Source organism: Mercenaria mercenaria, chromosome 1 (assembly GCF_021730395.1).
Source record: "Mercenaria mercenaria strain notata chromosome 1, MADL_Memer_1, whole genome shotgun sequence".
In the NCBI taxonomy this organism is placed as follows: Eukaryota; Metazoa; Mollusca; class Bivalvia; order Venerida; family Veneridae; genus Mercenaria; species Mercenaria mercenaria.
In genome coordinates this window covers 23713709-23740379 of record NC_069361.1, presented here as the reverse complement: position 1 = coordinate 23740379, position 26671 = coordinate 23713709, and the positions used below count along the sequence as shown (strand labels likewise).

General features: G+C 35.5%; 3 protein-coding genes across 3 annotated transcripts; 2 read left to right on the top strand and 1 right to left on the bottom strand.

The window, feature by feature from the left end:
- Positions 1–1021: 1021 nt before the first annotated feature.
- On the bottom strand, positions 1022–26350 carry LOC123545725 (alpha-(1,3)-fucosyltransferase C-like). Its single transcript, XM_045332035.2, has 3 exons — positions 26198–26350; positions 4637–4738; positions 1022–3508 (listed from the first exon to the last, which is right to left on the bottom strand). Exons 2-3 carry the CDS (start codon positions 4736–4738, stop codon positions 2477–2479), a joined length of 1134 nt encoding a protein of 377 aa, XP_045187970.2. The 5' UTR covers positions 26198–26350; the 3' UTR covers positions 1022–2476.
- On the top strand, positions 12162–12777 carry LOC128554561 (uncharacterized). Its single transcript, XM_053536115.1, has 2 exons — positions 12162–12359; positions 12394–12777. Exons 1-2 carry the CDS (start codon positions 12162–12164, stop codon positions 12775–12777), a joined length of 582 nt encoding a protein of 193 aa, XP_053392090.1.
- LOC128553848 (uncharacterized) lies at positions 12916–13593 on the top strand. Its single transcript, XM_053535305.1, has one exon. It carries the CDS (start codon positions 12916–12918, stop codon positions 13591–13593), a length of 678 nt encoding a protein of 225 aa, XP_053391280.1.
- Positions 26351–26671: the final 321 nt, after the last annotated feature.

Below are 26671 nucleotides of genomic sequence, written 5' to 3'. Positions count from 1 at the left end.
CAAAACACCTTGGTATAAACAATCGATCTCTCTTTTGACACTCATATAAACAAAATCTGCATAACAGCAAACAGAACACTTGGTTTCATAAAACGTAACATCCAAACTAAAAACAAGAAGATTAAAGAAATAGCATACAAAAGACTTGTCAGTCCTCAGGCAGAATACTCATCCTCAGTCTGGTCACCCTACACTAAACTTAATACCAATAAGATGGAAATGGTACAAAGAAGAGCAATCAGATGGATACACAAGAACTACTCAATATATGAAAGTGTCTCAGGTATACAAAATTCTCTCGGTTTAAGATCTTTGCAGAACAAACGAAATGATGTAAAATTGATAATGGGTTCACAAAATTGTCCATTCACTGGTAGCTGTCCCAGCATATTTTAGGAAACCAAGATGACCGACTTTCACACACATACACACACACCCTAACCTAAACAAATCCACACAGTTTCCAATTATTACATTTTTCCCAAGTACTCTGGTCTTATGGAGCAACCCTCCATCTGACATTGTTTTCCTGCCTACGCTTGAATCTTTTAAGGCAACATTAATCCATGATACATGCAATGAGTTGTTGCAAAGTGCGTATTTAACCTGATTTTACTACTCTTGTCTGTATATCTAACACTTTTTACAGTTTTCAGTCTCACTTTCTCACTTTGACATCTCACTGTCAATACTTTTGTAAAAATCTATCTCTTGCACTGACTGCGCATCTGCTAATACCCGAAAGGGCAGTTAAGCAGTAACATACATCACAAAGCAGTAAACAAAGATAGATTGATAAATGCGGACAGCGTACTATTTAAAACACTACCAACAACTTTAAACGTACATGTCATAACTGAATTAGCTCTATAGTTATTAAGATCATGTTGATCACCGCCTTTAAATAAAGATTATATATAACCTATTTTCCATGCAGATGGATAAACACTCGAAGAAATTATCTTACCAATAAATTTCTGTAAGCAAGAATATAACGAAGCTTGCCCAGACTTCATCATTTCATTTCTTATTGGGTTAAGACAAGCAAACTTTTAATTTTTAATGAGCTAATTAAATCTTAGATTTCCTTCTGTGCAAGTTCGAAGTATAACTTTGAAAGAATTGTTCTTGACTTTACATTTTGTAAAAGAGTCTTGCATTAAAATGAAACTAATGTGTTACCCAGGTGCCTTCAGGTATTTTACAAAAATGCATAGTCTCCCTCTTTCAGGTCTGTTACCGATTTTCAATATTCAGAAGGGTTATTCTCGAACATATTATAATCTAATTTACTAATAATCGATTCTTCAACGTGTTTAACATTTGCTTGCAGCAACACTTATACATGTTTTGTACTTGAAAAGGGATGAACTCTGAAAAAAAATTGATGGCGTCTTCTTTTAGATTATTAGTTAACAAAGTATGGCAAATTTATCTGCAGTAAGATTAAACAAAATTTTAGTATCATTTCTTCATTCACATGCATGTATTGCATAATAAAGCAGTTCAAGAAGCATAAATGATTGTCGTAACTGTTTATGAATTTCGGGCAAATATTGATATTATCAAATACCCCGCCCATCTGCAGTAATAATGTGAATACATTTTTTGTTTCACGAATGCCCTACGAATGTTTTTTTTTTGTTCTTGTTTCTGATTTTGCGATACACAGGTTTGGTGTTTAAACCTTTTAACTCCGCTACAAACGAGTCTGTTTTAGAAATATATATGTATAAATTTGGTTAGAAGAAATTCTGTTCTGAATTTTGACACCTATTTTCTGAATTTCGACACCTAAACGCTGACAAAGGTGGTAACATACGAAAGGTAAGCTACGAGTAAGTGCTAGAGATCTTAAAATATCTGTTTTCATTGATATTCAAAGAACACATTCATGCTGTAGTTTACCAGGAGAAGAAAAATACAGCATATGGTCCACAGTAATGGCTACAATATGTATTAAATGTAGACGTTACTTCAGAAAAATTCCACATGCAATATCTCAAAAATATGTTTTGATATATTTGAGGACCTTTTTTCTATATTTTACTTCCTTACATACTACTTATTTCATACCAAAAATGTATATGTCGGAATTAGTTCAACACCAAAAGTTAAAATGACCAGCCTATTTTGCATAATTTTTGTTCTATACATTCACAGAGGTAAGCGGAATTTCAAAGTCCAAACTAGACGTGTCAGCCCTTTTCCATGAAATGGGCATGTTTTTCAAAATAGTGTCATGGTTAATGGTTTTGGATCTAGCAAATAATTCCAAAGACAATTAAGCATGGTCACTAAGATAAGGAATGCAATCATCAGTATGAAAGTATAACACACTTTGCTAGGTACAGTATAGAATAATCAGTAACAATAGTACCACTGTATTGAAACACGTACTTTTGCCAGATTCTACCATTTGAAATTAAAAGGGTTGCAGCAATACACAAGTCAACAAGTTCCATGCCTCAGTTGTTCAAATATCTGTTACTTGTTTCCGTTGAAGGCAAGGCTGAGATCCGTATGCCCACTCTTTAATGTTTTGAATAGTTTTTGAATATTTGCTTTGGTAATTCATTCTTTCACATATGTCACACAATGCTCTTTGATAAACTTTTTTATAACCAGGAAAATAAAACTGACTCTTTTGTTTTAGCAGTTCAACATATTCGTCGACGCTAAGATTTTTCAGGTAGGTTCCAAGATCCTTGATTGACTTGAAATGTTCTGTTGCTATGTATGTTCCTTCAGGATATAGAGTCTTCGATTCGTTCTTAGTACCGCCACGTGTCAACATAATTATATCATAATTGAAATTTTCATAAAACTTTTCAGTGAAATATTGATGACATAAAGCATTCTCAAATGCTAAATAAAACTTGTAAGATGTATTCAAAAGTTGAAAGCACTTTTCTTCATGTCTGAAGCGAATTCCACAATTCCACCGTTTACCACATTGTCCCAAAACATCGACATCTATATATCTCTTCAGTTTGTTTACATACTCTTGCCGTTTTGAATGGGTTTGGCAGTGCGACGCTATCATCAAAAGTGTCTTACTTTTATTAAGGGCTATAGACTTGAAGTCCCTCCTCATCTCGAATTCGCGTTTTAGTATTTCTCCGTATGGTAGAAATATGTCTGTGTTGTCCTTGTCATATGTCATTGTCCAGTTAAATATATATTGTTTATTTCTATACCACCAATTCCCACCAGAACCGTATGTAAGTGGGGACTCGTGAGCTGCAAAAATCCAAATTTGCCCGTCAGGACGTGTAAAATTGAGATTTGGTGGCATAAATCGGCCATCAAATATAACTGCGTGGCTTCTGTTTGCATATGTTCTATCATAACTCATTTCACAATTCCTGTATTTACATGTTTGAAATCCACAACTCATTGCGTACTTGCGATGTGCTTTGATAAATGGTGGCGGATTATACCAGAGTATTCTAAACGTCCTGTTGCTGGTATATATTTCATTTGCAACTTTAATGTCTATTAAGCTCTGAAAAAATATAGATTTTCTAATGACATACATTTAAAGGTTATTCCATTTAGTACGGCTTCATTTGTACGAACAAGTTATGCTATGTTTTATCTTGTATAATCTTACAGAACGTCACCGCAAATCTTACTCTGCAAACATTGACGTTTTATTCGTTGTAAAATTGTTTTTATTATTTTCTATGAGTGACTGAAATGACTCATATTGAATAAATTTATGTAGTGCATTATGTCAATTTCAGTCTTTAATGAAATAAGCGGACCTAGGATGAAACAAACCCGTCCAAATTGGATATTCAAAGCTTAATAAAGTATAAGGTATGTTGTTTTAACGCATTTAAATTCTCAGTTCCCTTTATAGTGGTTTTACAGCGTTCAGAAAGGTTGTGTATGTTGTCTTGTATGTTGATATAATTTGTGTTGTGTTGCTTTCCCTTTCCCCACTTTTAACAAACCCATTTTGCACAGCTTTTGTACCCGCAACCCCCTCCCACAATTCTTATATCGTTTTCATATAACTTAACGTATATTGCTGAGGGTATATGAAATGCATTGTCAGTTTTGTCTTTCCTCTACAGTTGCTATTTGTGAGTGGCATGCTTTAGTTGAATGTTTTTGATGTGCTCAATACGTCCATGGAAACTACCAATCTTACTTGTTATTTTGTAATAACAGAATAAAATAAAACGCTGCAAGGCAGTGGAAAGGAATAACTATTGATTGTTTCATAAGTAGCGTCAAAACTAAATAATACAGTGTTCCATATGATATCTATTGTTGGTTTAACACTTCGCTAACTTGATACTTATTAAAATCAGCCTTATCTATATAGATTTATTTACATGTATACAGGGCGTCTGATTCAAATGACTTACAGAAATGATGTCATACATAATTCAAGATAAGTTATAAAGAAATTATCACTAATTACCATGATTTCTGTCTTAAAACTTGGTAAAGAAAGTCCACCTTGGCATTTAAATCTTAAAAATTTACGGACAAATGAGGAAGAACAAACTTATATTGTGAATTTCAAAAAGCTTTTTTTGCAGGAAATAACCATTTCATTAACTTACGCATGTATGCTGTGCAAGTTTGGTAAGGGAAGTGTTTTAGTGAAAACATTTACTTGATTTGTTAAGCTGCCCGTCCATTTCATTAACGGTCCAATGTTTGTCACAGAGCTGTGTATGAGCAATAGCGACATGCAAACTAATATACCAGACAACATCTGAAAAACAGAATGATACAACATTTAATGAGAAAAAACAAGGACAAATACCACGCTTCCACAACCGCAACCCATAGCATCAACCACACACGCGCGCACATATATGCACAAAGGCAAAGCAATCACACAAGGACTAAACGAACAAATAAACACATTCAGTGGAACTCGGCTTTGGAGTGGTCGGTGGCACGACTGGGGAGCTTAACCCTGAAACATTTAGAGTAACTTTTTCTAATAAAATCTGGTAAAAAATGACAGCCCTTCATTCTGAAGCTAATTATCTATAAACTCTGTAGGAGGATGTTGTAAGGACTATTCTGTTATAATGTAATAAAAGAAATATAGCATACATTTTTTGTTATTGACATAATGGATTTTTTATCTAATGGTTTTCTATATCTATAATAAATATAAATGTTTTTGGTGTTGGACATTGTCCTAGAATCCAAATTTTAGATCAGTTTATATGAAATACACCGGAGGAGAGGACACAGTAAATTGTTTTTATTATATGTTCTAAAAATAACCTGAATTCCATCGGGCGAAACCGCTCATCATCTTTCAAAATATATTTTAAGTTTAATGGTTATTGGGTTTCCCCCATTAAACATTACTTTCTAAAAACAGAATGGAAGTTGAACTGACATGTAGCTCTAGTTACAATATGAACAGTGGGGAAAAGCAGCTACAGGTGTTACTCCAACCAATGATAACTGACCAGATGCCCAGGTTACAATCAACTACAATATATTTCAGCGATAACTTAAGAAACTGTATACACACTTAATGATTCCAGGAAATTAAGTGTCTCCATTTAATTAATCTTTAATCAAAGTTTTCACACAGTTATTGTTACTTTCAAATATTAAATATGTTGGAACAAATAATTTTTACTTATTTATAAACCTGAACCCATATAATAAAACAGTTATTGCCTCTTGAGCTATCGCCTCGGTCAATATTGCCATCATCCGCTTAATATCACATCATATCCAATGGCTCAAGAGTCAATAATTGTATAATATTAAGTTCTGATTAAAACACTGTACAATTGTCTCTTATGTCATGCTTAAATTTAAAAAAAATGGACATAGAGTAAGTAATTGTTACCTTGCCCTTCTTGAAACAAACCTTAACTTTATCAAATTATGTATTTAGAACAGTGTACATCATGTTTCTACAAGCAACTTTGTGCCCTCATAAAAATACAGCTTGGTATAAATTGATGTAGTCAAAGCAATTTTATGTTTAATCTAGTTAGATGTATAGTATTAGTATGCCGTAGCTAGGTATATGAGTATGCCGTGGCTAGGGTATATGTGAGGAGGTAAACAGACTCATTAAATCAGTGTCTGATATTTTATATTTTGCTTAGGGACATTCTGAGCCTCCAAAGGAGCTTTAAATAAAATTAACAAACATCGAAACAGCAGCCAATGCTGAGTTGGTGCCGTAAACATTTCCCCGTACTTGGACTCAGTGCTTTTATATTTTCTGGTTTTTAGGGTTCACGGAGTCCATTCGATATCTCTGTTTTAGAAATTTGCTCAGACCTGAGAGGTTTTGCACGCTTAATTACCTCTGACGAGCAGCCACCCCAGTTCAACCTTATCTATTATTTTGCTTGATTGCATTATATGCTTCCGAAGGATCTTTTGTATATTATATGTATAGATTTTATGAACCATCTTATATTTTCATTCTCTCCTTCAAAGAAAAGTGTAACAACATGAATACTGTTTTGCTCATTGTCGATCGGTCGGCCAACCTGTCGATCATTCGGAAGACTATTTGGTTTCTAATAACTAAATAATTAGAGAATGCTTGGTCTCACGATTGTCGAACTTTATAGGATAGTTGCGTGTTGTCAGGAAATGAACTCTATTATGTTAGGGGCTCAGTAGGTCAAAGGTCAAGGCGGTAGAGCCCATGACCTTGAAACTGAAAACTGTTTCTGCACAGTAATTAAAGAAGACTATGGACTACAACCCTATATCTTCCCTGGAAGATTGCTTGTGGAGTGGAGGAGGGGGTTGGGGGAAGAACCATTCGGTCATAGGTCAAGGTGAGGCTGAAAACGGCTCACGCTCATTAACTAAGCAACACGTTGGCCTACAGTCGTTAATTTTCATAAGATAAATACTTGTGACCAGTAAGCGGGTGTTATTTCAACGGCCGCGTTAACCGTGACCATTAGACAGAAAACGTTATTGTTTTTAAAATCATTCCATCAAGAGTCAATATCGAATCATATAAAATTACACGCTCACTTGCCCCCACCACCACCCCGCCCCCGACAGGCTATATTAAGTATATATTATGTGATTAATAAGGCGTACACCGAAGGGTTACCCAAATACCTTTTTTACTTGCTTTTATTAAATTGATCAGTGCAGTATATTAAAAAAAGTCAGAATTGTTTACTGCGAAAAGCATAATCATAATCATTTATTGTCGATTTTAAGGTGAGATATCAACTAGTTTTAAAAATATTTAACTTATATTTAGAACTTGTTGGTGCATAAATCTACATTCAACGAAGAATTTTAAACATATAAACAACTAACTTGAAGATGTACCCCTTTCAAGCTTTTCTAAACGGTGAAAAAAATGCTTTATGTCATTAGTTGTTAATTCAAAAATGGCATCTATGTTATGGTCATTATCTTTTTAGTATTTTAAACAAAGGCACTCCTCTCAGTTATAACATGAACAACTTTTTAGATCGTTTATCATTTTATTCATGTAGTAAAACTGATACGAAGAACAATGATGTAGAAAAAAAGCATGTCGAAATGGTTTGTTTCGATTTTAAGACTGTGGCAGGGATTTAACGCTTTCATTTGAAAACATGTTTTAAAATACTGGTCCATCAAAAGGAAATGGTGCTTAAAATGCAAATAATACGTATTTAAAAATGATATGACTTTTGAAGTTACATTCACTGTGATTATTTTCGGTTTTTATTTATCATAGAGGTTAAAATCTTGGTCGTGTCTATGGGAATTAATTACATTCATATAAGCGTATCAGTGTAGTGTACAAGTATAGAGAAGTTAAACTTGAATGTGTTATTTCTATAACATTAAAGAGAAAATGAAAACTTTTCACCGTCGCGAAAAAATGATATGTCATGAGTTATATGCAAAGTAACTTATACTTCTGAGCTCTTATTTCACCGCTCCGTCCTGACGAATTTTTGAAATAATCGTTTTTAATATAGTTATAAAGTCAATTTGTGAATATTTTGCAACTTCCAAAATGTTTTACACATGTGTGAAAAACTTCAAATTCGGTCAATTTTCATCTGAATTATAGCGGAATAACTAATTTTCCGATTAGATATGCAGGAACCGCTAGGGTGCGCTCTTCGTAACATTAACAGGCGGAAAATATAAAAGATTCTAACACGACCAGCTAATAACTTATATACTTGTAGAGCAAACTCTATCTCGGGTTATCCTGCAATAAACTGACCTTGAATTATGCTGAGCGCACCGTGTTTTAGCTAAATGCTGCGGCGTATCACGCAGTTGTAATTTACGTTTGATGAAAATACTCCTCTGGTTTTTATCTAACGTTATTTGAAGTAAGTCGTGTTAAAATCGAAATAATAAGTATCTAAATAAGGCTTATCGTAGAATAACTCTCGTTTGTCGTTCTTATGCGTTCTTCGGCCTTCGTGATATATTTATATGCATAAGAAATCCAAACTTGAGTTATTCTACCGATACTTATTATTTCTTAAATATCCGCGTTTTCCAAAAAAATAATTTTATAATTTTGAGCGACTGTTTGTAATATTAATTTTAGTAATTTGCACGAAAGGCCATTTTTCAATGTTAACTGGGCCTTTTGATCCGAAATTGAAACAGTTAAATATCAAAATTGTCTAACCAAGGTAACGATCATGAAAGGGTAGAAGTCCAACACGAGCAGCCTCATTCAAAGAAGACAGCCGCCCATGAAGCAATTTAAACCCGTACAGACAGGCATTCTTAGTCCTTTTAAAGATCATTTTAAGTTATTAGCTATTTCTGTCTTAAACAAAAATAATGTCCCAAATCTAGAGCAAAAATACGGAAATTTAGCAGTATGGACAAGTGAAATAAAGTGTAAACTGTACTAAGCAGCAAGTCAAAAGAGGGACACAGATTACTACTAATGCTCTAAACTGACTTGCTGCTTAAGGCAAGTGGATGTTAAAACAGATAGCCTCGAAGCTAGTTTCACCTGTAGTCTTTACACAGTGAAATCCCTATGTCGGGAATTCATAGTATAATGATTCACATTAATGCACTTTGACGCCATTTTCTACGTGACGTCTGCGACGTCATATCCGTATGTATTGATTATGATCAGAGTTTGAATAGAGATATAATCAGAACGTAGTAGCTGTTATATCTATCATAGAAAACCCGCATAAATCTCCACATTTTTGGTGCTGTTGACAAAAACATAACGAGGCTCGACAAACTGCGTACAATTAGAGACGGTCAACGCAAATTCATAGAAAATCAGCTGGAGAAGATTGAACGCTAGAAGGAAAACGCAACACTGGTAGAGTTCCACGTTATTCTTGACTCCATCACGATGAAATCAGAGACGCTAGAGTCGCTGAATGACAAGATATTGGAGCAGACTGAAATTGCTGAAATCGAGGAGGAAATCGTAAGCAGTCAGGAATATACAGTGACAATAACTGAAATCAAGATTGAGAATTACGTGCTTACAGTTAAACTCGGAAGGGGAAGACTACAGATCGTTAGAAACACTCTGACGGAGATCGTGACAAGCCTGTGGAGAATGCTTCGAGTATCCAGCCAAGACTAGAAGAATCGTCATTTGTCAACAACATTCAGCCAGCAGGAATGGATTCACAGGTCAGTTCATTTTGTACGCATTCGTCTAATTTCCACAGACTTCCGAAATTATCATTGCCGACGTTCGATGGTAAGTTTTTACACTGGCAAACATTCTGGGACTCATTTAACTCTACTGTGCATACAAACCCGAGTCTTACCGATGTACAAAAATTTAATTACCTCAGGTGCCAGCTAGAAGGCACTCACCAACGCTAATTATGCAAAGGCAATAGACTTGCTTCAGGAACGTTTCGGTCAGGTGCATAAGATTACACATTCGTATATGCAAGCCTTACTACAACTTCCTGCACCCAATAACACCCTCCAAAGTTTACAAAGTTCTTATGACAAACTTGAAAATTACACCCGGGGTCTTGAATCTCTTGGTGAAGGTCAGGAAAGTTATGGAACACTGCTTCTACCTGTGATATTTGACAAATTGCCTACCGAAATACGAAAGAATCTTGCTATAGAATACAAGGGGAAGAAAATTCAACTGCAAGAATTATGCAAAGCGATCGCCGAGGAACTCACCATTATGGAAGCCAGACAGTTCACCGACGTTCTTGACTATGAAAGGCCGGCGATGTCACTTTTAACGAATTCCGGTTCTGGTACCTTAAATAATCGACAGTCAAGACGACAAGGCAACGCACAACCCCAGGTAGGACAAGGCAGCAAAGCTGATGCAAAGGTATGTGTTTTCTGTTCCAGCCAGGCCCACAACTGTAACGCAAGCAAAGACTATGAATCTAGAATAGCTATTGTGAAGACCAAACGCCTATGCTTCAGTTGTTTGGGATCTTATTCTGTTTCCAAGTGCAAATCCAGTAATAGATGCAGAAATTGTCACCAAAAACACCACACAAGTATATGTAAAACTGTTAACAATTCCGGCCAAAGTGCAGAAAACGCTCATAATACAAAAAAAAAACTCTGCAACTCTCTATATCTATAACGATGATTCCAGTTCTACTTCAGTACTGACCTCTACATCTGTGCAGATTCCTCACGTGTACTGATGAAGACGGCGATAGTTCCAGTCACTTCAGGTAACCAGACGGTAGATACGAATTTTTTGTTTGATGAAGGTTCGCAAAGATCATTCATTACGCACAGCTCAGCTGAGAAATTAAACATTACTCGTACTTGAACAGACATTATTTTTCTAGCCTCATTTGGAAGTCAGAGTAACCAAGCTCGTCACTTAGTAACAGCCACCGTTTCCATAGTAACCACATCCGGAAGTAAAGTTCCAGTGAATGTGCTCATAGTCCCGACCATAGCAGTTCCCTTACAAAACTACAGTCACAAAGTTACACAGTTACCCTACCTCAAAGGACTTCGATTGGCGCATCCGGTTACTGATGATATTAGCTTTGAAGTTGAACTCTTGATCGGTGCAGATTGCTACTGGAAAATCGTGGAAGATAAAGTTATTCGAGGTTCAGGTCCCACAGCATTGGATATCTTCTTTCCGGTCCAGTCCGAGCACCAGCAGCAGGAAATCATGTGACAGAATTTACCCTGAACGTTATAACTTCCTTAGCGCGAGACATCGACCTTGAAATTGAAATTGAACAAGAAGAGAAAGGCTATATGAAAAAGTACAAATGTACCAATAACAGTCAATCACGTATGCCGGTGAAAGGTACGTCGCCAAGTTACCTTGGAAACAGAGCTACCGACAAACTATGAAACAGTCTTACGTCGAACTCAGAATTTAGATCACAGGTTACGCCAGGAACCAGCATCTCTGGAACAGTATGGAAAAAATTATTAAAGAGCAAGAACGCAGATGATTCATAGAAGAGGTACCAGAGCAACGGTTACCAAGCAACCCAAAACAAATTAATCCAGAAAATTCAAATCAGTTACTATCAGACAATAGAATCCATTACATTCCGCACCATTCAGTGAAAAAGGACTCGTCTACTACACCGATACGCATCGTGTTCGATTGTAGCTGTCGCATGTCGCGTAATCACCGAGTCTCAACGAATGTCTCTTGGCAACGCCACAGGAAGTGAATGACTTAACAGCCATATTGGTCCGATTCCGACTCAAGAAATTTGCAGTTGTAACAGACATCGAAAAAGCCTTTCTTCATACTGGCCTTCATGAGAATGACCGTGATGTTACAAGGTTCATGTGGTTATCCGACCCAAGTGACCCAGATAATTCGCTGAAAACCTACCGTTTCAAATCGGTTCTCTTCGGTGCTGTGTGTTCATCATTTATACTGAATGCCACACTCTTGAAACACATAGAAATCAACCAACACCAATGGGTCAGCAACAGTTTAAGAAACGATTTGTACGTAGACAACTTTCTATCAAGTTTTGAACAAGAAACCGACATTTTTCGATATTTCCGTAAATCAAGAGAGATGATGTCACAAGCGGTCATGGACTTCTGACAGTCAGATACTACGACAAGCAGCTATGCATCTAAACATACTCGATCAAGACAAAGTTACGAAATTATTCTGCATGAGATGGGAACCAGACTCAGATATTCTATCGTATCCAGAAAAAAAAATAGACAGAATCCCGACTATGACGACAAAACGCTTAATTTTGCAAAATACATCCCGAATCTACGACCCGCTTGGTCTGCTTAGCCCTGTGACGGTCAAGGCAAAGATATTTCTGCAAGAAATATGGAAGCAGAAGTATGACTGGGATACATCACTTCCAACAGAATTACAACAGAAGTGGATTACCATAGCATCAGATTTAAATAGTGCAACACAGGTAAAGATTCCCAGATAGTATTTCATTTGTGCAGACGAAAAAAAGCATAGTAGCAGACGACACTTACCATCTACATATCTTCGTGGACTCTAGCTCCCAGGCACACGGGAGTACAGCATACATATGTAAAGGAAACCAGTCAATGCTGATAATGACGAAGAACCGAGTTGCTCCGCTTAAACAACTTACTTTGCCCAAACTCGAACTGATGGCAGCTATTACAGGAGCACGGATGTCACAACATCTTCGTCAAACTTTGGAAAGTATACAGCAGAAGACATATTACTGGTCCGACAGCCAGATTGTCTTACATTGGCTCGGATCTAAAGAAGCAACCAACAGATTCGTTAGAGCACGTGTAACGGAGATCAAAAAAATAACCGGAAATGCAACATGGCGATATTGTCCCACGCACTAGAATTCAGCAGATCTTCTAATCAGGGGCATACCGGCTACAAAATTTCAAGAAAAGATATTGTGGTTTACAGGACCTACATGGATCACCAATGAAGACCAGTGGCCTACCTGGAAATCAGACACAAAGGTTTTAACAATGATGGCAAAAACCATGGCAACGACAAACCCTGTCAAAGATAAATATAGTACCCATACAGTGGCAAATGTTCAAGCAGCCATAGACATTCAGAGATACAGTCACATACGTAAACTACTTAGAGTTACGGCATACGTACGCAGATTTATCTGCAACTGTAGATCCGACATCCAGTCAAGACATACTGGTTCACTGACAACACAAGAGTTATCTGCAGTTGAGATTTCATGGATACTACACTGTCAACAGTATTCATACAGTGAAGAAATCCAGAACTTACGTTACAAGAAATCAAGACTACCGATTGCACGGCAACTTAGACTTTACTTGGATCAATCCGGTATTATTAGATGTAGAGGTCGCATATACCACGCCCCACTAGACGAGAACACGAAATGTCCTATACCTTTACCGGCAAAGCATCCACTCACAAGGTTGATGTTACTAGATGCTCATGAAACTCAACTTCATTCCGGCATGCACGCTACTATATGCCAGTTACGTCAGAGGTTTTGGATCCCCAAAATACACCAGGCTGTGAAGTCACTACTCAGAACAACATGTGTTACCTGCCGTAAAGTCAGCTCCAAGCCTTACCTTACACCGTATCCATCACCGTTACCGAAGTGTCGAGTCGACGATTTACCACCATTTTCAGTCACCGGGGTCGACTACAGCTGAGCACTTTACGTCCGCACGGAGTCCAGTAAAGAGTCCAAGGCTTAAATGTGTCTTTTTACTTGTGCGTCGACACGGGCGGTCCATCTTGAAGTTGTACACGATTTGACACTTGAATCATTTCTGCAAGCCTTCCGACGATTTATAAGCAGAAGATCCCTACCATATGTCATCATATCAGACAACGCTAGTACTTACCACGCAGCGTCCAACAGTTTGAAACAGTTGTTCGAATCCCAGACCATGCGAGACCAGCTTAGCAAGAGAGGTATTGAGTGGCATTGCAAACCCAGTAGAGCTCCTTGGTTCGGCGGCTGGTAGGAGAGAACGATCGGATTGGTGAAGACCAGCCTAAAAAGACACTTGGCCGTTCATTCGTCAAGTTCGAAACCCTCCAGACAGTGCTGACCGAAGTTGTAGCCGTTCTCAACGATAGACCTCTAACCTACATCACGTCCGACACGTTAGAACCCGAGCCACTAACACCAGCACATTTACTCCATGGTCGACGACTCACAACGCTACCATACAACGATGTTCAATACAAAACATGTCGAAAAGGGTTCGAATCCAGCAGGAGCTACTTCAGAGGTTCTGGTCGAGATGGAGAAACGACTATCTGACGTCATTACGAGAACGTCATACGCAAACCGGCAGCAATCAGCAGACGATACGAGCAGGCAACGTTGTGCAGGTGCACGATGACGTTCCCAGATTACGGTGGAAACTCGCAGTTGTTGAGGAAATTATTCCTGGCGGAGATGGGGGTGTGCGAGCAGCGAAGATCCGTACCAGTGATGGGCCCACTACCAGACCAATAGTAAAAGTATATCCACTCGAGATTAATGAGAGACAATCAATAGACACTCCTTAGTGCATTCAAACATTTTTTAAAGATAGTGATATTTCACAATGAGATAATTCTGAAATAAAGACTGTTTCGAGTGACAATTTGTAAAATTTAGAGATTTTCATTAGTGATATTTATTCAAGGACGCGAAATAAGTATACCTTAACATGAGATTTCAGTCAATTTTTATTTGTGCTATATGCCAGAAATGGACTGCAAAGACACTTTAAAGTTATTTGAAGGCATTTCGCAGTTTTTGTTATTCAAGTAATTAAATAGAAAAAGTGGAAACTCCACAGGTCGCTCAACACAACAAAAACGAAAATGTTGCAGGCTTGGTTTGATTGAGCCTGTTCATGGACGGTAGTGGAAATGCATGCTACATTACTATTAACTGCGTTTTTTTTTAAATAATTCAATCATTACATTTCATAGTAAGTATTCATTTTGAGGCCCCCATTATCGGGAATTTATAGTGTCATGATTGACGCTAACGCGATATATACTTTGACGCCATTTTCTACGTGACGTCTCCGACGTCATATCCGTATGTATTGTTTATGATCAGAGTTTGAATAGAGATATAATCAGAACGTCGTAGTGTTATATCTATCATAGAAAACCCGCATAAATCTCCACACCCTAATTTCAAAAAGAGAAAACCCACCAAATGTTCTTATTCAAATACCTACATCTTTATACATGTTAGCGTTAAGACATTTCTAAATATATGTTTACCTATTTCATTCCGATACTAACGAAAAGATTAAGAACTTTAAGCAAAACTAATGCGACAGATAAACTACAAACCCACAAGGTCCATTTCACTGCCAACACTGTACATCCAGCCATTCCTTTTTAATGTTTAAACTAAGAAATGCAATCACAATTACAGGTGTAAAAAGCCTATACATTTTTTTTTAAATATTTATTTTCAATATCAACCTAAATCAAACAAACCAAAAAATGAAACATTCATATTTCCTTTTTTCGGGGCAAACAAATACGCACGTAGAAAATGTGGGAAGTTAATCGATTAAAAAGCTGTAAACGTTACTAAGACTTTTGAAAACATAAAGATATACTTAGATCGATCTGTATCTATATTAAACTTACATATTCGTACGTGGTATAGTATCCATTCACTCTAACCAAATTACCCCACCGCATAAAAGAAATTTTTTCTCTTTTAGTTTATTGTGTTTCTTGATCTTCTTTAGCATCCCGCCTATCCTACTCACATTAACTCATCCGCCCCCTACACCTATTTTTTTTTTATTTCATACTGCATCTTAGTATCCTGTCATCACCGCGTGCCCCACACAGATTACACCCTCCTCCCAAAATAGATAAAAAAAAAAACACTTTAAAAATTACTTTTTATTGTTACTCTTAGTTTCTTGTCTTTTGGTATCCAGTCAACTTCCATGGTCTTTGACCGAGATTAATATCTTTGCGGAAAAACCCGAGATTTCACCCAACGCCATGATATTTTCGATAACGCACTCGTATAGGTTCTTTAACTATTACAACAAGGGTGAATACCCAACAGTTAAAGCTACATTCCAAAACCGTGGCCTCCAAAAAGCACAAACAATGAACGCGAGTTTGACTATGATAGCAGTTTATCTAAGTTAATAGAACCTGGTTCAATCTTGTAGATAATTTTCATTTAAAACAATCAGTTGAAGTATTCATCACAAACAGTTCGTCAACTGTAATAGATCATACTTGTACAAATAGACACGAAACTAAATAAAAAGCTGTTCCTGTATCTATATGATCATTATCCAGTGTGTATCTGAGGGAAACATTATACAAACATCCTCAGTAATGTTAAAATTACCTTAAATACCCACAGCTATTTGACACATTTTCATAAAGCACATTTCAACGAGACGTAAGACGTCATTGATGCGTTAGATTACTTCATAAAATATTTTCGAATGGTTTAGACCCTGCCCCTGCCCCTAAAAAGACAAAAAGAGTTAAATGTTCTATTCAGAAGCCTTGTTTTAAAAAGTATATTTAATTGATTTAAAGAACATACATTAAAGAATGAGATATAACAGAATAAAAGCTTTTCACCGTCGAGAAAAAAATGATATGTGATTAGATATGCAAACTAACAGGTACTTTTGAGCTCTCAATTCGCAGCTCCGAACAGGATTTTCTTTACACATGTATGGAAAACAGCAAATTCAGACCATTTTCACCTGAATTATATCGGAATGACTAACTTTTCTATGGAAATTGATAGTACCGCTATGGGATGCGCTTCGTAACAATTACAGTCCGACATAATGCAAAAAAAATGTCTGCGTTTTCCGAAAATAAAATTTCATTTATGTGCTGTAATTTTGGGGTTTTTTTGTCTATGGTCCGGAGCCTCCTTAAAAAGATATGAGATAAAGACGAAAACTAAAGGAAAAGTAAAAACTTTCCCAGCCGCTAAGGCACGAAACAACAACAGCTAAATTGTTCAACAAGACAACGCGCTCGACCATAACACGGCAAGTCTTATGTAACCGATCTATTTTATTACTAGTTTAAAGAAAACCTTATGGCAATGATAACAACTTGCATGCAAAACTTAACCCAAAGTTGAAAAATGTTCCGCAATTGATTTGAATTTAAGGTAGTTCTTCACATTTGATAATTTAAAATCAAAAATAATGGCGTACATGTACCGTCATTTATCCATATAACGCATACATGTATGATAAAATCTTGACTCGTTAAACGGAAATGAAAATCGATTATAAGTTAATGGCAGTGTAAATTTATTAAAACTGCAACGTTACTCTCTTTCTAAAGACATATTATATTAAAACGTTTAACACGTTAAGCAATTCAAAATAATGTATTAAAATCTGCGTGAAAAGTGTGGATCTCTTTAATAATTAGCACATGGACCTGTAGATTTCATTTCACAATAGTAGAGACCATAATATAAGTTTTTACAACTATAAGAAGTTCCATAAAAATCTGCATTATATAAAAATTCCGTTTTGCAAAAATGTTATCAAAATACTAGTAGTAATTTTCCTATAGACGCCCATTATGAAAACTTGTGTGAGGTTCACATTTTTTAAAAACAATCTGGCAAATATCAAGCATGTTTGTATCGAAACCTTGCTTTCTTCCCACATCAATATATACATTGTTTTAATGCGTTTAGTTCGATGAAACTGTACATAGCTGATACTTATATTCCCATCTATGACCCAAAATGTTAAGCATTCTATAGGACTCACCTATTGGGAAACGCACATTTACTTCGAAGTTAACAGTGGAAAACGTGAATTTTCTTTAAAGTAAACAGTGGAAAACGTGCATTTTGTTCGTAACAGTGGAAAACGTGAACTTTCTTCAAAGTTAACAGTGGAAAACGTGCATTTTTTTCGAAGTTAACCATGGAAAACGTGCAATTTGTTTGAAGTTAACAGTGGAAAACGTGCATTTTGTTCGTAACAGTGGAAAACGTGAACTTTCTTCGAAGTTAACAGTGGAAAACGTGCATTTTGTTCGAAGTTAACAGTGGAAAACGTGCAATTTGTTTGAAGTTAACAGTGGAAAACGTGTTTTTTCTTAGAAGTTAACAGTGGATAACGTAAATCTGTTCGAAGTTAATAGTGGGAAACGTGCATTTTCTTCGAAGTTAACAGTGGAAAACGTGCATTTTTCTTCAAAGTTAAGAGTGAAAAACGTGCTTTTTTTTCGAATTCAACCGTGGAAAACGTTCATTTTTCCAAGTTTATAGTGGAAAACGTTCATTTGCTCGAAGTTAACAGTGGAAAATGTTAATTTGTTAGAGGTTAACAATGGAAAACGTGATTTTCTTCGAACTTAACAATGGAAAACGTGCATTTTCTTTGAAGTTATCATTGGAAAACATGTATTTGTTCGAAGTTAACAGTGGAAAACGTGCATTTGTTCAATGTTAACAGTGATAAACGTGTATTTTCTTCGAAGTTAACAGTAGAAAACATGATCTTGTTCCAAATCAACAGTGGAAAACGAAAATTTCTTCGAAGTAAACATGTCCATTTTTGTTTTCAAGTAAACAATGGCAAACGTGCATTTTCTTCGATGATAACAGTGGAAAACATTCATTTTGTTGGAGTGGAGGACGTGCAATCCTTCGCAGTTAAAAGTGGAAAACATGCATTATCAAGTTAGCAGTGAAAACGTGCATTTTTTTCGAAGTTAACAGTAGAAGACGTGCTTTTTCTTCGAAGTTAACAGTGGAAAACATGAATTTGTTCGAAGTTAACAGTGGAAAACGTGCACTTTGCTCCAAGTTAACAGTGGAAAACGTGCATTAATAGTGGGAAAAATGCATTTTCTGAGAAATTAACAGTGGAAAACTTGCATTTTTTCGAAGTTAACAGTGGAAAACTTTCATTTTGTTCCAAGTTAACAATGGAAAACGTGCATTTTCTTCCAAATTAACAGTGGAAAACGTGCATTTTGTTCCAAGTTAACAGTGGAAAACGGGCATTTTCTTCGAAGTTAACAGTGGAAAATGTGCACTTTCTTCGAAGTTAACAGTGGTCAGGGTGTATTTTGTTCGAAGTTAAGAGTAGAAAATATGCATTTTGTTACAAGTTAACAGTGGAAAACGTTTATTTTGTTCCAATTTAACAGTGGAAAACGTGTATTTTGTTTCAAGTTAACAGTTGAAAAATTGCATATTCTCCGCTTTTACCTGTTTCATTCGATAATATTCTTGCACGTGCAAACGACAAAATAAGAAGACAGAAGTTATAAGTCATCCGATATTCATTTGTGGTGTACTTCATAAATCACATACTGTAATTAGTGACGCTTTTGTCTTGGAATATAGTTTAAAGATAAAATGATAAACAAGTGATTCTTCCTTATTCTAATAATTGTATCTTTAAAGTAGAATTTAAATATTTTATGTTGAACAACCGGAGCAAGAGTGACATGTACACGCAACCGTGCAAATTTCATATCATCCTCTCTGCTATTTGTATACTTACACAGAATAGAAATGGTATTATTACATAACCGTGCGCCATATTCCCTCCGTAAAACTGAGAATTTTGGCTGATGCTACTACACGGACATAAGTTTTTCATGTCATCAAAAATAATTTAAGTTAATCGATGTTATTGTATTGAATGTGGAAGGCTTTTAAGAGGCTATTTATTCCTGATGTCATCCTTGCTTATAGGATCGTACGGTGCTTTTCACGAAAAGGACTGCAAATATCAAGTGGAAAAAATTTGCGTTAGTGATTAGTGCCCACTTCTACATAAGAAAACCGGATAAGTTTCGCGGAAATGGACCAAACTTTCATGAAAAACGGTAAAGTTTTCGTGAAAATAAAATGTTTTCTTCACGAAAACATTTTATTTTCACGAAAACTTTACCGTTTTTCATGAAAGTTTGGTCCATTTTTGCGAAACTTATCTGGTTCTCTTATGCAGGAGTGGGCACTAACACAAAATTTTCCACTTAATATTTGTAGTTCTTTTCGTGAAAAGCTTTCATGTTTTCGCTAAAAGCTTTTATGTTTTCGCGAAAACTTTTCTGTTGCTCTTGAAAACTCGATACATTTTCGTGTAACTTATCTGGTTATCGTATGCAGAAATATGCCACCAAAGAACATGAACACAAAATGTTTGTTTTCTAAATCAGCCAAAACCAAACAAAACAAAAATATTTCCTTTTGTTCGGTGCATACAAACACGCACGTAGAATAAAGCGGATGGAGAGTTTAAGAAAGTTATATTAAAAAGCTGTAACGTAAGACCATTGAAAAAGTAAAACATCGCCATCAAGCAAATAAAAAATCTGATTCATATATCTGTACACTGATGAGCCGATAGGCGAAACTAGTTAATTAAATAATGTTGGAAAGGCACGTGAAGTCAATTTATTTATTTAATTTAGAGACTTCCATCTTGTGCCGAGTCTTTTCATTGTCTATATATATATATATATATATATATATATATATATATATATAAAAGTTCAAAATTAATATCTTTTTTCAATGAAAATCATTTTGTCTTACTTCAGTCCTTTTCAATAATGTTCATTCATATTAGGCGTAAAAAAATGTTTATTTCCGGTATCCCGACCTACCCTAAATTTTTGGCCCGACCTTAAATGCTTTTATGGCCTTGGAGAATAATTTTTTCAACTTTTTGAAAAAAAGTTGCCAAACTGCACTTTTTATACTTTAAACATGGTCAGTGATATTAGAAATCAACTTCCTGATGCTGTAAAGGCATAACCCCCTTATTTGTATTCATTTTTTGACACAAAAATAATTTCCGAAAAGTCTCCCTTAATAAAAAAAAATCCAAAAAAAATTTTTTTCCCATCTACCTACCCTAATTTTATTAGCATGTTACCGGAAACAAAAAAGAATTTTTAGGCCTTAACACCCAGGCTTTAATTTTAGATATTTAAAAAATAACGGTGCAGCAGACCTTAAGTCAAGTGCACCAGTGACGGTTCACTGGCCACTGCCACTGCCTTCACTGAATTCCATCCAGTCGACCGGTGTTTGCCGAGAAATAGCTAGGTCAAGAATGTGGAACGGACGGAGGTACACACAGACATTATATGTTTCCCTTTCCAAGGAGCATAATATCTGCAGTTTTCTGTACAACATGGTATTGGGTTGCCTGTCAACAACATTCCTAATTGTTCTCATTTATAATTTGAAAAATATCTGGCTTTGCTATCAGTATATCAGCTGATGTAGATCTAGGCCTACACAATAACTAAAACCAACTTGAGCAGTGTCTGTTTTGAGCGGCTAATGTGATTACCGACAGTTGTCAGATTCCCAAAATTAATATTAATACTAACCAATTAACTACTCAGTATATCTGTATTCATAGAAGAAGTTTCTCCACTTTTGTTTCATGTAGAAACTAAACCTGTCCCTATGTTAAAGGATGACAAAATCAGAAATATCTGCTGTAATCTGCTCAGTCTTACATATTTCACGGCCATGCTCGGTATTGATGAAAACATCCCTGTGCGCATGCGCAGAACAGATAGTCTTATGTATTTCGCTGGTCTTACATGTCACACCGGAACTACATTTTTTTTGTCAGTGATTAACTGGTAATTTTTTGGACTATAGTAATGGAAATTGTAAAACCAATGACAAACTGTTAGTGGGAAACATTATTACGCATAATATGCTTCTTGCTTAAGTCTAACTCTCGACTGTGTTCTGCCATGGAGGTAATATAGCCATCTCTATATTACCTCCATGGTTCTGCCTGGGCGGCCTAAGGGAAGCACATGGTGTTAAAGTACTCTGGCAGTTTCTGTATAAAACAACTGCAAGTGTTATATGACTGATTCAAATATATTTGTTGTTAATGCGTTCGGTTGACTTTAAATGATTATTCAGAATTAAATGAGCTATTCAACGCTATGGTTTAACCTTTATGGGATAAACTATGAAGCTGACATTAGCATTGAATACCTTTTAACCATATCAATAGTTTTGATTTAAAGACATTTGTTTCTACATCATTTTAATTTTAGTCACTGATTGGTAATTTAAGACAAGATATACATATATTGTAAATATTAAATACGAGTAGATACGTTTAAAACCAGTACATCTCACACTGTATTAGTGGCAAAGTTTATTTGCATATTTGGCAATATTTGAAAAATCTGCATCGAATGATTAGTTTCCATCGTCAAAAAAATAATGAGAACTCTTTCTTGCATCAAATAAATGTATGAAGTACTAGTAAATGATATGTGGGAAACTATGTATGAATCCGGTAAACTGTTATATGTAAATGTTTCAAAACTGTTTTGTATTGCATTATAGGGTCAATTTAGAGAAAATCTTAGCCTTTGAAAAACGACTGCATTTTTCTTGTAAAGTCCATTTTTATATTTTATCCATATAAACATACAGGATATAAGCACAACCCATGCTTATTAAAAATAAGATCAATTTTGAAAGTTACTTATATTTCTACATAAAGAATAAAGTTATACGACATTGTAATTTTAGTTAAATGCGTATTTGTTGCAATATTTAGTCATTAAGCGTATAAGTATCGAAACTATCATGACATTATCAATAAGTGTAAAGACTGTTTAACAAAATATTTTTATCAAAAAATGTCTATACAAACCACAACAACGCATTTATTTTTCATCAGGTTACGTTTACATTCAACCATATTTTGTTGTAAAAGCATCACGTGTATTCTTTAAATCTCAGTAAACCTGCATTTCACAGAATTGTACACTGATCAATTCAGTTTTTCCTATCCATGAAATTGTAAAACAGTAATCGGAAAAAGCCTTGATGCACTGAAAGAGAAAAGCTGAGCGTTTTTATTTGGGCTCAACTTAAACACCAAGTTATTGGAAATCTATGAATGCGCTCCCACAGAGTTTGAGGTAGGCCCAGTCATGCTACGTTATTGGCGAGTGAATAATTAATGGATGGATCCGGGCTGTCAATCAAACTAATTGTAATATATTATATTGACCAATAAAATAACGCGGATTATTCAGTACGCATCTCTTTTTGCTAACCAGCCATTCCTTCCCACAAGCTTTTGCTAAGAAACCGTTACTGATTAATTCTGATAAGTTTGGTACACAACATTTTTTTCGGTGGAAATGGTGTTGAGATGTGCTTATAGAGAATATGTAATGCTGACGAGCGGTACCTGGAAAGGCTAGAAGGGGGAAGATTTATATTGTTCCCTAAACGATTAACCTAAGGCAGTAAAGCGTTGAATAAAAGTATGTTGACGAAAGTTGAACGTTGAACGAATCAATAAATACAAAGCAATCTGCTCACTGACAAATGTGATGCTGATAATCTATAGAGATTAAAACCTGTGTGTCAGTAATGTACATGGTATAATATAATAACATACATAATACATTATGTATCGTCTGTCTTCCTTTACTCATTCGTCTGTGATCTGTTTTAATTTGAATTAGCTCAATTTATTATAAATTAGGACGATCGCAGAATTAATTATTTCAATACATTATATATATAAGTCATTTATATCTTATTTCATACAAAAGTAACAGCCTTTAACATTTAATATTGTAGTATTAATATCACAAAATTTCAGAAACAGGGTATTTCCCAAAACATTAGAATTAGATAGCCTGTTGAAAACGTCAAGAGTCAGCTAAAGGTCTACCATATAAAAAAACAGGCAACCTAAAATTTCGCCACGGTTCCAAACACCTTAATAACTATTGACATGCTTCAGACGTATTCAAAGTAAATAATCAGTAAAATGGAGATGTCTTAGAATGCAATTCTATATATCTTTACAGGTTATATCACACGTTATTTGCAAAATCACATAATTTGGCTAATCACTGGAAGTGTACCCAGTCACACAGAAAGTGGTACGACGGAGCCTACCACATGACAATACTATGTTGTCAAATAATGGACATTAATGTCATCTATATCATTTAGAAAAGTTAAAAAGTTAAATTTATATGGTGCAATTTACAATTAAATTCTTGTTGCAGGGCATTAAACATCTTACACTGTAGATAAACCTGGCAGCTGAGCTTCCTTCCTCAAACATCTGCTGACTGCAACCAAAACTTACAAATAAGGAACTAGGGAGACAAAAGGAGAAACAGTTTTCTCAACTTTATCCCCCTAGAAACAATTTCAAGAGGCAACACACTTTCTCAGTCAGTTTCTATTTAAGATACCAAGGTCATGAACCAAACTATTTACAAGCAAATAATTGTCGACGTTGTAATATAGGATGGCAGCTTTTGGCACAGCAACGAATATAATATCTGAATTTGTGAACAAAAAGATGAATTTATCTGTATCATTCATTTTATAGAAGTCTGGGTCTATTGATATAGCTTTTTCGAATAAACTCGCTCTTATTTCAGTATACAAAGGGCAGTGCAAAAGAACAAGGAACTCATCTTCAACACAATCCTTACACCATAAGCATGTTCTATTCTGAATAGGCAATCCCTCGTATCGACCTGTTTCTACACGGATAGGTGCAACTCCAGCTCTGAACTTAGCAAAAGAAGACCGATGCACTCTGGGTATACCAGTTTACAATATGTCCTGTTTTAACAACTTATAATTTCGGAGTTTATTTCCACCAGCACCTCTTATACTGTTAGTTTTATTTACAGCAGAGCGCCATGATATCTGAATCATTGATCTCATCTTTTCTAATACAGATTTTTTCATAGCAGTCTTGGGAATAGGATAGTTTATGTCATAAAACTGAGAACAGTCAGTTTTACGTAGGTGACTTTTGACTCTGTACATAAAGTTCCTACAATTACCTCTAGCATTGTTCATACCATATATAAACACTGTCTTGTTTATTTTAAGACAACTGCGTGGTATTTTACAAATATACATTACAATATAATGGGATTCATTAACTTAATTGATATCACAGCGGCGATCGACATGTCCTCAATCAATTGCAGCGCGAGCGCAATACATACTTGTAAAATAAGAACAGTAACTAGGGTATTACGCAACGTTAATAAAAAGCTATTGAACTAATTAATGAATTTCTTTATCTGATGAAAATGTTATCTTGATTTAAGAAATCACTTACACCATATGTGACAACACGTGGAGTTTTAATATTTTTATCACATAAGCCTAGCCAGGAATTACTGTCCCTACGACAGAAGTAGGCCCAATAGTTTAATCAGATAATTTATTTAATAATCTAAGACGTAGTCTCTTTTAAAATGTTGCTTAAAAGAAAATTAACATTATAATTATATATGCCAAATCATGCACCTTCATAAGGACTCAGCAATTTTCCTGCCAGCAATATCTAGTGAAAGTGTCCACGGTTTTCAACTCTTTCTTTGTGAACGCCAACATTTAGCGCTAAATTTTTCCGTGGTTTCTTCTGAGTTAATTTTAATGTCATGTACATATCCTTGAGTAAAATAATTAGGTACCTTTGACAGCTTTCTTGGTGCATTATTTTTTCACAATTTGACAAGTATTTCACAGAAAAATCATCTGTAATACTTTCTAGCGAGTCCATCGCAAATGTGCATGAATCTGCCATTTTGAAAGAAGCTTGTGTGAAGCAGCAACAGTAACTAAGGGGCGGAGTTTATTTATCGGTTTATATGGATCCATGCAATGATTATCTGAGCAAATAACCACTGTGTTCATTACATGATTAGAGATACTTTACAGCAGAACTACCTGAAGAAGACAACATATCTCAGATCATTCTACCTACGCATCCTTCATCGTACATTATGTCCATTTTAGATATCCTTGGTGGTGTATCTAACTAGTAAAAAGGGACAAAGTTGAATCGTTTTACACATAAATTTTCCCAAGAAAAGGAGAAACTGCAAGCGCTCACCTCGAGCTCATATTTTCAGATGTTGCTTGGTGCAAATTACTTATTACTTTACGATTCCATTAAAAACGGTTGATATCAACAATTGACGACTTTCTATTTCATCATTTATCAGACAAACACAAGGACTTTTTCTCATGATTGTCTCTTGGCGTCTTTGAATCTATGCCTTATTTTGTGCAGCAGAGTTTTCAATACTATTAAACTTTCTATCGAGGTAGTTCAAGAAGTTGAATAAAACGAGAATCATTAGCGTAACGTCATTTCTCTATGTAATATAGAATAAACATATAGTAGGCCCTTTCCGGTATCTGGTATACCTGTTCCTGACATAATAGCAATGAAACACAAGGAATACCTGTTTTATCCAGAGTCATTGTGATATTGTCATTTACATCGTGAGATGATTATTTTGTAATGAGTGCTCTTAAAAAACGCCTCCACTGCAATAATGTTTTGTATATTTAATTATATTTACATTCGACCTATTTTTTTCCATTGAAAATTATGACGTTCATTTCGTATGAACAACAAAAGGAAAGACGCGAAATTTACGTCATCGCTGCTTAGTGATAACCGACCGCTGTTTCGACGACGTCCGCGTATAGACAGGGAGAACGTTCCTTAGATGACGTCGCAGTTGTTCCGTGTGGTGAACAGAATGGCCGGGAAGCTGATTTAAATGTTAAATGCCACAAAATATGTGCAATTTCTAATATTATCTTGTTTACAAAAGGAAAGGAAATATAATGTAAATATAAGAAATGAAACTTTTTTTTTTCATTATTAAACGCGATTCATGGATTTGCCGATCCTATCCAGGCAATCTGTC

What these genes read in the sequence shown, in the direction of transcription:
- LOC128554561 (XM_053536115.1), top strand. Translation starts at nt 12,162, where the DNA reads ATGACGACAAAACGCTTAATTTTGCAAAATACATCCCGAATCTACGAC. An exon ending in ATTTAAATAGTGCAACACAG is followed by an intron (nt 12,360 to 12,393) that starts GTAAAGATTCCC and finishes TCATTTGTGCAG; the next exon opens with ACGAAAAAAAGCATAGTAGC.
- LOC123545725 (XM_045332035.2), bottom strand. Translation starts at nt 4,738, where the DNA reads ATGTTGTCTGGTATATTAGTTTGCATGTCGCTATTGCTCATACACAGC. An exon ending in CGGGCAGCTTAACAAATCAA is followed by an intron (nt 3,509 to 4,636) that starts GTAAATGTTTTC and finishes ATATTTTTTCAG; the next exon opens with AGCTTAATAGACATTAAAGT.
- LOC128553848 (XM_053535305.1), top strand. Translation starts at nt 12,916, where the DNA reads ATGGCAAAAACCATGGCAACGACAAACCCTGTCAAAGATAAATATAGT.